At 33.8% G+C, this 16,549-nt stretch overlaps 2 protein-coding genes across 3 annotated transcripts in view; one reads left to right on the forward strand and one right to left on the reverse strand.

Annotated features, from left to right (window-relative positions):
• Positions 1-1,910: 1,910 nt before the first annotated feature.
• psmd12 (proteasome 26S subunit, non-ATPase 12) lies at positions 1,911-9,798 on the reverse strand. The gene is given in 11 exon segments (NM_201578.1): positions 1,911-2,202; positions 2,333-2,410; positions 4,784-4,958; positions 5,075-5,187; positions 5,285-5,419; positions 5,540-5,689; positions 7,797-7,901; positions 8,000-8,107; positions 9,024-9,152; positions 9,235-9,294; positions 9,602-9,798. Coding segments are annotated over 11 exon segments (1,371 nt in total). The 5' UTR covers positions 9,710-9,798; the 3' UTR covers positions 1,911-1,992.
• A 2,222-nt stretch (positions 9,799-12,020) lies between these two features.
• micall1a (MICAL-like 1a) overlaps positions 12,021-16,549 on the forward strand; it is a 32,078-nt gene continuing 27,549 nt past the window's right edge. For both annotated transcript variants that reach the window (XM_001922140.8, XM_009302319.5), the window contains exons 1-2: positions 12,021-12,599; positions 15,087-15,135. In XM_001922140.8, the coding sequence (XP_001922175.3) occupies positions 12,457-12,599; positions 15,087-15,135 (192 nt within the window). In that variant the 5' untranslated portion in view covers positions 12,021-12,456. The remainder of the gene's footprint in view (positions 12,600-15,086; positions 15,136-16,549) is intronic.

Below are 16,549 nucleotides of genomic sequence, written 5' to 3' on the forward strand. Positions count from 1 at the left end.
TTTGGAAATCAAATAAAATTCAGATATCTCACCTTAGAATGTCCTTTGTGCCAAACAGTCTGCCTAAAACTTGTCCAGACTTGCTTCTTGCTTGTTCAGAGGGGAAGGAGCTTTGAAATCCAGAACTCCATTTTTGTAAAAAAAAAAAATGTAATTATCAACCCAATTTCTTTGGGTTGCTACTAGTTAAATATTGTTTCAAACTAACTAACAAACATATTTACCCTTGAATTAGCTGCATTTTTAGTTGATGTAATTAGAAATATTTTCCTGTTGTGAAAACTTAATAAATTTATGCTGACAACTTAAAAAAAGTTTTAATCTAATCAGCAATTTAATATTTTTAAGTTACAACAATGTATTAAACTATGTAGTGGTAACAGACCGCTTGAGTTATTTTTAGTTTCTGATATTTCACTGTAAAAAAAGAAATGCAGCGTTCCACACAATTGCTTCATGTTCCTTCAAGTTAACTTAATCGTTTTTACAAATTTAAGTGGATTAAACATAAAACAACTGCATTATATCAAAAATCAACTCAAGCATTGTGTTCTTGCGGCTCATTTTAAATAAGTAATTTGAACAAACACCAAGCATCATTTTTAAAGTGTTAAATCTCTTTATCACTGTTAAATTACTGTATTTCATAAAGCGCTATAAAACACACAAAGGTGACTTTTGGGCATCACATATGGCACAAATTAAAATAAATGTTAATTTTTTAAAAATATGTATTAATATATTAGGCTAAACTTTTATATATAATGGCAAAATATTTTATGGCAATATCACAGCTTCTATTACTTATTTGTATAATATTCATGCGTGTTTTTGAATAAAAAATTACCTTATATATTTAAACATCTAATTGAACATTTAAATGCATTTTATATCAATGTTTTGTTTATCGAAGAGAATGTTTATCAATGGAAGTGTAATACTTGCCATCTTTCAGAGTCAGTTGTTGCTTTAATAACTCTTTCCTAATCCTATTAAATGTGTAATCTTTAAAATATTATCTTAAGTTCTTACATTTCTTCAAACTCAGAAGTAAAAAATATTTAAGACTACTAATTAACTAATCAAACAAAATGAGTATGGACAAAATCCACTGCAGACTGCTTAATGACCAGAGGTATTATGAATGTGTTTATGTAGCAAAATCACTGTACATAAATGAGGAATGAAATAAATTTACACATGAACCAATGACTTAATTGATCAGTTCAAAAACTGAATTATTCAACTTTGAGTTCCTCAGAGATGCACTAATGTCTTGCTGTTATCTTTGTTTTAACCTACTGTATTTCTCCTAAATAGTAAATTAACAAAGCCAGATTTATTTCTCCAAAAACGTTTAATATGAATCTTACTATGCAATTTATTAACACAAGAAATGTACTTAATACAAATAGCGGGATGGTGTGTAACTGAGTTTCGAGGCTTCATATGGAGCTTAGTCATTTTTCCCTGGGCATTTACAGCCAGAGATCACAAACAAAACATAGCAGAAAAATAAAAAGGATAGTTCACCAAAAAATTACAATTCTATCATTATTTACGCATTTGAGGGTTTTTTTTGTTTTTTTTTTCATTGTATCGAACACAAAAGATCATTGGAATGATTTTGGAGACCTGTAACCATTGGCTTTCTACATTGGAAAAACAAATACTATAGAAGGTTAAAGGTTTCCAACATCCTTCTTCTTTTGTGGTCAAAAGAACAAAAAATAAATAAAAGAAACTAGCTTGAAACAAGTAGAGAGTGAATAAACAGTGGCAGAATCTTTATTTTTGGGTGAACGATCCCTTTAAATGCATCATAAAACCTTTGGAAACCATTGACTTATATTGTTCCCAGTCTAAATACAAGTAACCTCATTGTCAATTACTGAATGTAAACAGACACATTGACGGAAAACGTTTATTTAACATTCATTCAATCAGACATATCAGGTGAAGAAAGGACAAAATGTGTAGCAAGAACTGGCTCTACTGGAGGTTGTGGATCATCTCTTCTTTGGCAATGAGATGAGTGGTTTTGTTGACCAGAGACATGAGAGAGTTCAATTTTTGAGACCAGTCATTCAGAAGATCGTTAGGGTCTTTCGGCCGCTGGAAATTTATGATGCCAGCGAGGCGGTCCACTTTCGCATAGATGGTCTTGTTGACAACCAGGTTTGATAAGAACTCCTCTGATTCCTACAAGAACAAAGTTGAAAACATTTGTTCAATTGTTTTAAATCCTGACTCCTACTTATCACTATGAAAAAACAATCTCTAACAAATGTAGAAAATCAACAAACGGGTTTTATTTCCTGACAGAACTCACATCAACAGAGAGGTCGAGCAGTGCTGCCATTCTCCCCATGGTGATGCTTGTGTAATACTTTGCCATTATTCTGATGTTCTAGTAATGGACAAAACAGACAATTGTTCATTTCAATGACAGAAATAACACTTTTACATTTACCAGATGTCACAAATTACAACATGACAAATTAGATTACTAGATTAGTTCAGCCAAAACACATTGTACCTATTGGAACATTCACATTGTACATGGTGACCAAATAATTACCTAAAATATATTGTTCAATGCATGCAGATTATGTTCCATAATTTTCCATAATTGTATCATCAAAACTTTGTTCACAGTTCTCTCACATTACTTTTTGCCATAATAAAATCCAAAATCTTAGACCCTAAAGTTTAAATGTTTTTTGGCTGGAAATAAAGCTGATGTTTGCATATAGGATATACATACATGAAGATTTAGGTACAAGTATAAAAGTAGATACTGTTAAGCATCTAAAGCTGTGCTTGCATACAAACAACTGGAATTTTAGAATGCGATAATTTAGCATTAATGCAAAACTCATTTAGTGTGGAAACTCATCTGCTCTGAGTTTATAGCACGTGTTTGTGGATTTGAGAATGTAATGTGCAACACCCATTTCACCATACTGTAATGAGAACAAACCAAATAATTGAATTAAATCCTAGAAATCTGACTTGCTGCTCCTGACCTGTTCATAAACCCTTAAACCCGCTTATTACAATATTTAACCCTTTATAAAATCTTCAAAAGCCCCCTGCACATTTCTGTCAGATACATATAATGGAGCCTTGATAGTTTAACATAATTATTATACAATAATATTTTGGAACTAATAAAAGTATACTTTGTTCATTTTAACTAGATATATAGATCTTATGCGGTACTGCATGACTACGAAGTCCAGTAGTTCAACTTTATAGTAGAGGGTGGATTACTGTAATGGACTCCTCACTTGCCTTCCCAAAAAGGCAGTCATACAGTTGCAGCTCATCCTGCTGCCAGAATTCTGACCAGAACATCTGAGCACATCACACCTGTTCTCAGGTCTTTGCACTGGCTCCCAGTTACATTCAGAATAGATTTTAATGCATTACTACTCGTCTATAAATCACTAAATGGCTTAGGACCTCAATACATTACAGATATATTCACTGAATACAAACCTAAAAGATCACTCAGATCATAAGGATTAGGGATGTCCAGATCCGATCACGTGATCGGAAATCGGGCTTGATCACGCGGCTTCAGACTCGATCGAAATCGGACATTACCTCCCAATATGGACTTGTATATTCTCCTTTTTTTCACATCTATAATTTAGAGGAGGCACAGTGTACTCTTTCTTGACTTCAGACAGAAACAACAACGCGTGCAGCATGTCATGACTTTGTTGCAGAGATGCTAGTGGTTAAATGCTGCAAAGTAGAACATGGAAGCAGCTTGAAGCGAAAAAAGCGTGAATATGTGGTAACATCTAGATTTTTGTGACACTGTATAACATTAATTCTTATTTTTACAGAACTGTGAGGTTGGGTTTAGGGTAGGAGTAGATGTTAATAAAATACAATTAATGGGAAGTTTAATAAAAATATAAATAATTCGCATTAATTTCTGGCCGCAACTATAACTGATCTAGCAACAACTCGAGTATGTCTGCGTTCTGGAGGTATTATAAAGTTGATGACGACAACATTGCCATACCAAACTGTGAGATATGTAAACTTGAGATTGCATGATGTGAAAAATTGATGTTATTTATTACTTGATTGTTCAAGCTACCTCACAGAAGTGCTCTGTTTGTTTACAGAGTTGATGAATGTTAAAATAAGGAAAATTAAATTAAAAAAATAAGGAACATCCTGGATCTGTTTCTTCGCTCTTCTTTACTCTTTTTTTTTTTGTGTGTATTATAAAAGTATCGGATCAGGTTTCGTTATCGGCAGATACTCAAAATCAAATGGAAAAAAAAACCCTGATCAGGACATACCTAATTAGGATCAAGTAAATTAGAAGTTCCAAGAGTTCAGTGAAAGCAAAGTGAATCTGCCTTCAGCTACCATGCTCCTCGCTGCTGGAATCAGCTTCCACAAATGATTAGATGTGCTCCAACATTAGATATGTCAAATCAAGGCTTAAAACACATCTGTTTTGCTGTGCCTTTACTGAATGAGAACTATGCTATGCCTGATAGATCACACTATTTTGCCTTTCTTTTCTTTTTCATTCTTTTATAACCCGTTTTAACACATTTTAATCCGTTTTTTTACCTTTTTTATATTTTAATTATTTAATTTTTTGTGCATTTTATTCTTGTTTAAATAAAGCACTTTAAATTACCATTGTGTATGAAATGTCCTGTATAAATAAACTTGCCTTGCCTACTCTGCATCAAATGCTAAATATTTCTCGCTTTCTATTTCACAAAAAACACACCAAACTCACATGTTCTACCACTCTGTTTTTCAGATCTTTCCATCTCTTATCCCCCTCTTCTGTGCAGGTGAAGACATCAGTGTCTGGAGTTCCCATGGAACCCTCCCTCAGTTCCTTGCCATAATCCTCCACTACAGATGACCAGCGCATCAGCTCCATGGTGGTGAACTGTTTTAGGAGATCCCTACAGAAAGGAAGACGATAGGTCAACTCCTCCACCTGCAGCCCCTATATTACGCTTATGACTCACTTCTCTGAGCTCTTTTAGAAAACCTCTGGTGTTTTTAATTGTCTGATTACCTGTATTTGGGTATTTCCTCCAGTTTCTTGTCAGTGCTGATTCTATGAACCAAATCAGACTGTTCATTGTCATACGGCGCCAAAATCACATAGAGCACAACACTCTTCAGAGCCTGAAATAGAATAAAAGAACAGACCAGAGAGCAAATTAAGCAAACAGTAAAGCTAAATATAATGTGTAACACAAGGATTTTAATGCAAACAAGGTACCTGCTGCCATTTGGACGAGTCTTCCAGAATACAAGGAGTGTCATATATAGCTCTGTAGTGTTTACATATGGACAGGTAGGAGCCCTCATGCAGATCAACTTGAATCATCAGATTATAATACTTCAATTTCAATTCCTACACATTAAAAGAAAGCAAAACATTACATTCAAATTAAAATGAAACCATTTTTCATTAAAGATTATAAACTAAAAATCTATAAACAGAACGGAAGTTTAAAAAAAATATGATGCAAACCTCAGTGCCTTCCTCCTGGAAGAACTTCGTGTTGATTTTTTTGCTAATGATCTGTGTGCGTATGTAGTCCTTGACAGCAATACACAGCCTCATCTGCTCCAGAATGAACTCAGCCTTCTCTTTCTTCTCCATTGATCCGTATGTCTCCACCTGCAGAGAACGCACAAGAAATATAGATTTACAGAGTGCAAATGCATCACGTAAAACTACAAGCACTAGATCAAGCATGAACACTGCACTTTTTAACATAACCTTGTAAGATTGCATGCAAGCAAGTAAAACAAGTAAAGGTTTATTTATATAGCACCTTTCACAGACATTCTCACAAAGTGTTTTACAATAAAAGAAAACTGGAAAACAGTTTTTCAGATTAAAACAAGTTAAAATCCAAGTACAGAAACTCACTATGTTGTTAATTAAAAGCTTGACCAAAAATGATGAATCTATTCAATGTTGATAACATTTCAAAAAGCTGGCATGCTATTGTTTATCAGTAAATTATTACAAGCTTACTTCCAGAAAATTTTAGAATCTTGTTGTTACAAACTAGTTAGTCGACTTACTAGTTAGTTTGACTGTTATATAATCCATTACAATGTTTAAATAAAGAAAATACAACATTATAGTAGTATAAAATAAAATGTGGAACCAACACAATCTGCAATTTAACAAAAAAAAAAAAATTTAAATCTCAAATAGGCTCACATTAAAACACGCTATGGATTTTCAGGTAAAACTAATAGAAAAAATTACTTTCATGTGGATTGTGAAATTTACAAGAGTGATTGGACTATGAGATAGTATTGTTACTGTAGCAAACTATTAAAATATTTTTTAGAATTGAGATGAAGCAAAAATAAGAATGTGAAAACATAAAAAATAAGAAAATCTAAATGAAACCTGTTAGGCTAAAAAAAGGAACACTTGAAATAAAACATTGCTTTGACAGCTACACAAATAAATTGAGTAGGAGAGCCCAAGTTCATCTACCCTAACCCAACCCTAATCAATATCTAATAACAATGTAACAGCAGATGCGGATGAGAATCGTCAAGCTTGAGTAATTTACATGTTAAGTCAATGCAAAGACACGATGAGACATCCTGCTGTGCTATATGTCAATGACACGGCACAAATTGAGCATTTCGGGCATTGGACACACTTAGCGCATGATTGGCTCGAGTAAAAAAATAAATAAAAAATCTGATTTCACACCATGTTAACCAATCCGGACCCAGAGACAACACCAAATTAATCTATTAATCAATAAAATCATGCGCAAAAAATAGCACGATCTGATTTATTCTGATCTAAAGGCTGATTTATACTTCTGCGTCAAGCGCACACATATGTTACGGTGCAGTCTACACGTTGACGCATAGCCCTATGCAGTGGTCGTCGCTGATGTGCACCTCTCAAAAAATGTAACTACACATCGAGTAGCACAAGCTCTGTGATTGGTCGGCTTGGTATCCCTGACGAGAGCCACGCGTGCCCGATGGATTGTTTACAAGTGTGGAGTCCCGTGAAGAAGCTCAAGATGGAGATTGTTGTGTTGTGTCGTGTTGTGTTGTGTTTACCTCATGGTTAAAGTTGTGCACGTCTGCCGATTCCTGCCTCAAAATAAGTGAGTTTGAGCTACTTGTACATTAAGGAGGCATTCAGAAAAAACAAAACACCAGCAAAGAAACTCGACACAGAGGAACATAAATACCTCACTGCCAACTAGCGTTTCAGAAGCGTTATTGCAGTACAACAGAAACAGCGTGCAGAAGTATAAATGCACAACTACGCGCGTTGCATGTGCCGTGGGTCACACTGATCACTTGACGCAGAAGTATAAACCAGGCTTTATCCGCATCTTTTGTGAAAGCTTGAAGTCAAAATGTACAATGTTTATTTTTGTAGATCACATTGTTACTCTTTAAGTGAATAATAAATCTGTGAAAAAAAAACATGTTTAAACTTGTTTTAGCAATCTTCAATTAAAATTTGATCATTTGCTTCCATGTTTGGAAGTGGTGGTGCTTCTGTTGACGTCAACCTGAGGGCTTCCATAGCAATGGCATATTAATACCCTCTCTTAACGCAAGTTTGCTGATGGAATGATACAAAAAGAAAGCACCAACCCCTACTTAATATTCCATTTCAGGTATAAATACATCAACATACTGAAAATTTAAGCAACTTCCAGTTCACTTTAGACTTTGGGAGTATAATCGTGAGGCAGGTATGCAAATTTTTGGTTCGAACTCACCTGCAACTCCTGCAGAATGGCTGCGGCTTCTTTCACATCTCCACTTTGCTCTTTGATATGGGCCAGTGTTTTAGTCAGTCTGGCACGTTCAATCTCCACATATATCTGCAGAACATTGATATATATATATATATATAGTATGATGAAAGTGTAAAGCACATCACTATAACAGAGAACATGTATCTAAAAGCATGAGTAGAGACCTTTCCAGCAGTGACTGTGCGAAGTGTGTCGATGAGACGTAGTTTGATTGACAAGTCAGTCATCGCATCAACATACTTGTAACATTCCTGTACCATCTTTGCAACAGCCTGTAAAAAGAGGTTAACAGTCTAATGACCACCCATCTCAAATTTTTAAAACAAACATACAAAAGGTTCAACATTGCAAATCTTTTTAAAGCTTTTCAAACTGTAATAAAAACATTGCAACAGTGTTTTTAATACTTTAATAAGAGGGATTGACTGGAAATATGATACTCTCACTTTGGACTTGTTGTTAACACTACCAGTATGACTTCTTAAAAACTGTAATTTGACCTTCATCTACACTCATATTAATTAGTCTTTTTCTTTTTTCTGTTTCCTTTGTCGTGGTCATTTATGAGTCAAGAGCACAAGAGAGATTCCTGCAAAGACCTCAGTGATAGACAAACCATTGTATAGATGTCTTCAGCTAGTCTGAACACCCACACGATAACCTACTTGCACTGGCAACTTCTCCACAATGGATGCTTATCATTCTCAAACTCACAGTGAGTGCATTTAGTCTGCCATTGCATCTCTGAGATACGCAATTTCAGCTTGTATTATCATGGTTGCATTCAGACACTATTTTCTTTTTTTTGCCTACCCATTGTTGTGTTTTGTACAAAAATGCACTTATATTAGTGGTTTTGCCATATTTGCATTGTATTTATTGCATTTTGAATGCAAATGCCACTTTAATTAAAGAAAAATAAATAGTGTTGACTTGTCATGCATGTTATGGCTGTTTATTAAAACAAGTAATATTAATTGTTCCCGACATTTGACCTTAATAAAAATTCAGATTTGGGCCTTTAATGTAGACATCGGCATACGGTTACAAAAGGTGATTAGTTGTTATACTGAATTTTTTTCCATATTCATATAAAAGCTGGTGGTTACTGGTGGTTAAAAGACATTGTTATTAGGTATCGTGGTCTCAGTCACAGGCTCAATGATATGTTCACGACAGTGTGCCTACCTGCTTCAGCTGGCTTCTTCTCTTAGATAGCAGCATGATGTTTTCGTTCAGAGCATCCCAGTCTTTGGCTTCATAGCATAACTGAACTATTGCCACCAAGATCCTGGAGGTAGACACCATATCCGAAGCCTGGAAAATGGCACAGATAAAAGAGATCATTTTAATAGCTACTAATTTTCATGCATAAAACTGAATGCAACTAGACACTTACAGTTCTTGTTTGCTTCTCTAGTGACAGCAAACTCTCGACTGCCTCCTGTAATCTGCCATCCTTTAAACACACACAACATAATGTTTTTCATCATACAGTTTTTCTGTTATATCACAGTACACGGAGTAACGCTAACGTTAGTATGATTAAGTGTGAAATGTAAACTACGAAACATGAGCAACAATAACTAACGTTACATTAGATTCATATAGCTAAAACTCAAATAACTCTTTAGTTAAAATACTTTCCACACATGTTTCCTACATCTATTATCTACAACTGAAGTTAATAAATTGGTTCCCCGTAAACTGCTGGAGGACCGTTAGCTTTAGCATGTAGCATGACTCAGCCGCTCATTCACACTTACCTTGGCCATTTTCTCACACTCGGGAAGGCGCTCGTCTACAGTGGCACTGTAGTCAACCTCCATCTTCACTATCCGTCCATCTGATCGTTCAGCTCTGTCATCAGACATTGTTGCAGCTAGTAAAAGGAAAAATTCGCAGCGAATGTGACAACTACGATCCTAAAAGAATTTGCTGCTAGACTTCTTTGTCTCTATTTGGCGGCTGTCAAACTTGCTACACCCACTTTACCGCCACCAACTGGCCAGGAGTGTAGAGCTGTGGAACTGCTCTTAATGCGCATGTGTGGTGACATTTTGGTTCAATCATCAATATGGTAGATATTTTATACATTACACAAATCATCAGGATAATAACATTTAAACATATGTTTCTTTATTTAACCAGATCAAAACCCATTAAGATCAATCTCATTTACAAAGGGTGACCTGGCCAAGAGGTCCCTAACACATGACTAATGAAAAAAACAATAATGATATTAATAATAAATAGAAAATGAAGATAATATAAAAATACAGTTTAGTTGGTCAGCTATACCACATTACAATATATTAAAAATACATACATTGAGAAACAGACTGTTGTTGTTTGTTAAAAAGGATAGAGCGAAACGATGTAATTGAGAGTATTTTTAGTTCAGACTGAAGAGTATTCCAGGATGAGGGGGCAGCATGACCAAAGGCTCGCTTCCCTATTTCAGTTTGAACCTGGAGAACAGTCCAATGATAAGATTCACTTGAATGTAGGGCATACTGGCTTTTTGACTCACGAAGAAGGGAACTTGGGTATGAAGGCACCAGTCCCAGAAGAGTTTTGTAGACCAGAGTCATCCAGTGGGTGTACTTTCTTATGTACAAAGAAGGCCACTCAGCTTTGGCATACAGTTCACAATGGTGAGTAAGTTTCTGACAGCCTGTAACAAACCTTGGAGCACTGTGATAGATGGAGTTTAAGGCTGAAGACATTTGGTTGAAGCAATTATTCATGTTCTCTAAAAGAAAGCTCCCGATCAAGTAGAAAACCTAAGACTGTAAAAATTGTATGGCCTGAGAAAATGAAGGAGAGCAACAATAAATCATATCCTCAGGACAAATATCATCAGTGAACAGATGATATATGGCATTTGGAAGGATGTCACACAAGTTATTATTATAGATAGAGAATAACATAGGCCCTAAAACAGATCCCTGCGGCACTCCTTTGGGCACCTCTAAAGATAAAGAAGTCAGGCGGCCATATGGACACACTGTGTTCTATTGGACAGAAAACCAAACTACCTCTTTAGTTTGACATGTTGATATGATCAACATTATCAAATGCGTTTGAAAGATCAAGAAAAAGAGCAGTGCAATAATTCTTATGAGATCCATTGCCTGTAAAAAAAAATTATCTAAAACCTTCAGTGTGGCAGAAACAGTACTTATGTTGCTTTCTAAATCCGGACTGGTAATTTCACAGTAAAGTTATTTGTGTCTAGAAACAGGTTAAGTTGGTCACTGACTAATTTTCGAATTTTTTTGCAATCATGCATAATTTGGAAATTGGTCTATAATTGTTTACTTCTGATGGTTCTCCTCCTTTTAAAAGGGGAAGTACAAAAGCAGACTTCCGAATTCTGGTCCGGCAAACTGGATCAATTTTATATCCGTGTTGTTTCTTTATTCTTATTTATTTTAATACAGAGCTATTATAATTAACTAGACCTAAACCAAAATCCTATTGTGTAAACTAAAATAAACATGAACTATTTAAAAAAAAACTGATTTTAATATCTTCATACTAAAATAATTAAAACTAAAATTCAAATTATATCAACTTTTTAGAAATATTTACACATTTTATTCAAATTCGCAGCAAGTAAATTAGTTTGGAAAAATATATATTTAGATATGAATTGATAAACTAGCATGAATGAGCTGAGGAAAATTATAAATACAAAAATAAATTAACGTTGGAAAAGCGGGAAAAAATTACTTTCAGTTTAGCATTTTCTTATTCTCTCAAAATTCGTGTAAATTATTTTATTATTTGCCTACCCGCACTATTATTTGTTTATTTATTTATTTATTTACTTATTTTTTTATTTTTTTATGCAAGAAATGTATTGTTTTTTTATTCATCTATTTATTTTGCATATTTATTCATTTTTTGCAGGTTTTGTCCTTTATAAGCGATGTCTGATAATAATTTCCTAAGTAAATAAGAAAAAAAACTGGAAAATGTGTAAATGTGAAAATAAAAAACAATAAAACAATAATATTAGAAGTTACAATAATCACATGATTTAATGTGTTCCACCTCTTTTGTCTCCCAGTCACACAGGTTTTTAAAGTTGTATTTTTATAATAAGTTTTATTATATCACTACAGTTTGACATAAAGCCAGACTAGGCAAATGGGACCCGACTTTTATTTTGAAGGTAGAGTGCTTCTGTACGCCAAATTCGTCAGTACGGTCTGTAGCGTAAACGTTACGCCTAAAAGAATATAAAACTGTTAGGCCTACTTTATCCTAAGTTTTAATTGTTTATTTATTTAAAATTAACCGGGCAAATCGGATTGTCATTGATGTCTTCTGCGAGACAAAGCTCTAGTCAAGCGTGTAACTGAAGTTGGAGTTTGATTCCGTTTGTTCGGATTGATTTCTGTGGCTCAAATGCGGTCCGGGCAAATCTCTCCTGATCTTTGCTCACATCGCTTAACTTTACTTTGATCGAATGGGATCGTTGTGTTTTCAGACAGCGGGATCCAACTGTTCTGGGCAGAGACATGTGGAAATCGTGAACTTGTGGGTCTTCATGTGTATTTCAAGATCAGATTCAGGATATACGTGTGGATTTTGGGATTGAATCTGGACCATGGGCTCTCTGAAAGCTTTACAGGACTGGTGCAGGAACCAGTGCGAAAGTTACAACAATGTGGACATTACAAACATGACTTCGTCCTTCAGAGATGGACTGGCCTTTTGTGCCATCATCCACAGACACCGACCAGATCTCATGTGAGCATCTTTGACATCTATAATTGTTTTTTCATTTTCCTTATAAAGAGTACATCCTTAATGAATTGACATGATCTGAGTCAGAGCAGCTTTAGCAGAAGGAAATGTTGTTTCCTAACCCGATTAATGGAAACGTTTAACAATAGCTTGTGTTATTGTGTTGTGCTATTGTTAGGTGTGACTTGGAATAAACAGGAAGTGACACACTGTCAGGTCCACATTGGGACAAATTCAGCCAAAATTGACTTTTTTTCATTATTATAAACCCCCCATACGGTTGAAAATTTTTTTTTTTTCAGTTCTGTGAACCACATAGCCCATGCGAGATCAATCAGTTTTTGTACATGCAATGAAAGTCATTTGAGTTAAAAAGGAGTTTAAGTAAATAATATAAAAAAATGTAACTAAAATACAGCAAAACAAAACACTGCTGCTGTATATATTTTTAATCTCAGTGTTATTTTATTATTATTAATCAAAGGTTTAATATTCTTTAGTTGGTATTGTTACATTTTAGTTAAACTCCAAAGCATAACAGAAAATGTATACAAAATAAAATTATAGTGAATATTTAGAAGCATCACATTATTGAATGTATCCTTTGTGTCCCAGTCACATAGGTTTTTAAAGTTTTATTATTTTTATTATAAGTTTTATAATTTTTATATTGTAGGTTTAAGGTTATCTGTATTTTGATAATATAATGAATTTGAAATTAGACACACACTTAGAGACAAGTGAGGAAAAGTTGGTAAGGAAAAGAGGCTCTTCGTGATGCGTCTGTTTTTATGGAAATATTTATGGAAATGTGATCACATGAGACAACATCACATTTGTTGTGTAAGTGCCTCTTTTTTGTCTAGCTACTGCATCCTTTTTTTTAGTTTGGATATGCTTGCCTTTTTTTATTTTGTTTACCACTTTGTATTTGTGTTCTCATGGTGAAGTCACTGATTTAATCACCTGTTTTAGATTCCTTGGGCTGTCATTATTATCTGCTGAGTACATCACATGTTCACTTATGTAATGCCAGGATGGACATGCTGGGCCATGCTGGAGACAGGCACACTCAATCAGTTCTGAATGTCACTCTACTTTTAACTGTATTCTATTATGAGATTAAAATAAATAAACAAAATACAAATTTATATATATATATATATATATATATATATATATATATATATATATATATATATATATATATATGTATATATATATATATATATATATATATATATATATATATATATATATATATRTRTATATATATATATATATATATATATATATATATATATAAAAACACACACACACACTTTATATTAAATTAATTAATAAAATAAAATAGTGAGTCATTTATATATACAGTATATACTGTATATTCATTCATTTATTCTCTTTCTTTTCGGCTAAGTCCCTTTATTAATCTGGGGTCACAACAGCAGAATAAAGTGGCAACTTTTCCAGAATATGTTTTACGCAGCGGATGCCCTTCCAGCTGCAAACCATCACTGGGAAACACTCACACACAGCGCTACCCACTGCGCCACCGTGCCGCCCATATATATAAAATATCAGACGGGTGCAAATTTTTGCATTAGATAATCTTCGGTCATCTCACACACGCTTACACACACTAATTCTGTATTTATCAAAATTAATTTAGAATACCAAAAACCAAACTTAATAAATAATAATAAAAAGAAAAAAAAACATACATATATATATATATATATGTATGTATGTATGTATGTATGTATATATGTATATGTGTATGTATGTATGTATGTATGTATGTGTGTGTGTGTGTGTATATATATATATATATATATATATATATATATATATATATATATATATATATATATATATATATATATATATATAATTAACAGGATGAATATACTAGCAGTACTAAAAGGTGCAGTTGGTGTTCTGCCCTCTACTATTGTGCAGTGTAAATAGGAGTTTCATTCCTTCAGCCAGAAACAAATTTATTTTTCCTCTTGATGTGAATGAACCATTCATTGCTGTTTCTTTTCACTGTAGGCTGCTAAACCTCAAATGTTTGGGATTAGATGAATGGAAAGGCGTTTAGCAAACAGACCAACATAACCCTGTTCTCATACATCAGAGCAGACTGCTAAACACTACACGTCTCATTTTTTAAAGCTTGCTATTCTTAGATTGAACTATAGTGGTCTATGAATAGACAACAAATTAGATGAGAACAAATGCAGCTCTGATATGACACTTTAATAATTAGAAATGCGCATTTAAAAATAGTAAGTGTCATCTTGCTTCCTATCTATCTATCTATCTATCTATCTGTCTGTCTGTCTGTCTGTCTATAAAGCTAGAGGAACTGCGTTACCTGGAAAGAATTAGCATCTGTTCTTGTATATTTCATCACTGAGATTGTGATTCATGACTGTGCAGATATGATATTGCTAAACATGGTTTCATTTCTTTCTTGTCCCCTAGAGATTTTGACTCCCTCTCAAAAGAAAATGTCTTTGAGAACAACCGTCTGGTGGGTATTACACAAACAGCTGATGTAATGTCAAGATATGATGCTGTTGATATGTTTATCATAATGCTGAATCAGCTGTTAAATTCTTAATTTGTGTTCTTATTGTTGAGGATTTTTTTCGTATGCTATAAAAAGAGGAAGTGGTTTCAGCAAAACACCTAAATGCACGTGTCAGTCATATGATTGAGTAATGTTCATCCGTGTACAACAGAGTTTAAATAATCCTTTTAGTCAATTGTGGCTGAATATGCAATAGTGCAATTATTATATTATGGAATTTAGGTTTTTGTACAGGTGGCTTTCTGATTCTCTTTAATATGTTGTGTATTCAAGGTTATATTAATTAACGAAAACGAACGAAAAACGAAAACTAAAATTTAAAAACATTTTTATTAACTGAAATAAAAATAGAGTTTTTTTTAACTAAAACTTAATGAAAACCCTATTGTGTTCATACAAAACTAACTGAAACTAACTAAAGTTATAGAAAAAATGTCCTTCATTTTCCTTTGTCCTTTGTTTTTCATTTTTTGTAAATGTATTTAATACATGATCTTACTGTATACCTTTTATAAGTAAACCTATTTACTTCGCGCTGCAAGGTGTTTGACTGTACGGCACCTCAGAGTCTGTAATCCTGCTGCCATTGGCCATATTAAGCCAGTACTCTTCCAGTCATCCTTGCTCCCGTGACAAAAACAACGAGTGGACATGACAACAGCACGGTGACAGCAATCAGCTTAAAATTATTACTTTTAACACATTTGTGCCCAATAATCCGTCTTATTTCTGTATTAGTAATCGCAGTCATGAACGAATCGTTCTTTTAACTAGATCTAAGTAAAGCGGTTGAACTAGTTCAACCAAATCGAACTGAATCATTTGAAAGGATTCGCGTCTCCAGTAAGCACTCTAAGCTACAAACTACTTACTACTTACATGCCTAATACCCCCTCTGACTCGAAATAAACCATTATATTATGTTATTCAGTTATTAGAACAGTACACTGAGATCACATTTAAGAAGCTGTGAATCGATAATATTGCGTATGGATGATTCAGTGAACCAAACACAAACAGTACATAACAGCCTGCTGTGACTGAACTAAACTTGAACGACTGCAGCGCGGGTAAACCGAGGGCTTAAAAACGTAAGTTTATTTATAACAGGAAATCGTAATGGGATTTATAAGTGAATCATGCTTCAGTTGAGTTGCAAAACTTAACTGTAAGAAATTTTTCAGATCATGGTGATGTTTTTACTGACTGAAATGAAGATTGCTGTCAAATGCAATCAAATTAACTTAAAAAACAAATGCAATCAAATGAACAATTAAAAACTGCAACAAATATTAATTTGGGCCCAAACTACAAAACCAAATTTTAAAAAAGTTGCACACTAGTTTGATCATGT

The sequence above is a fragment of the Danio rerio genome, chromosome 6, assembly GCF_049306965.1.
Source record: "Danio rerio strain Tuebingen ecotype United States chromosome 6, GRCz12tu, whole genome shotgun sequence".
NCBI lineage: Eukaryota > Metazoa > Chordata > Actinopteri > Cypriniformes > Danionidae > Danio > Danio rerio.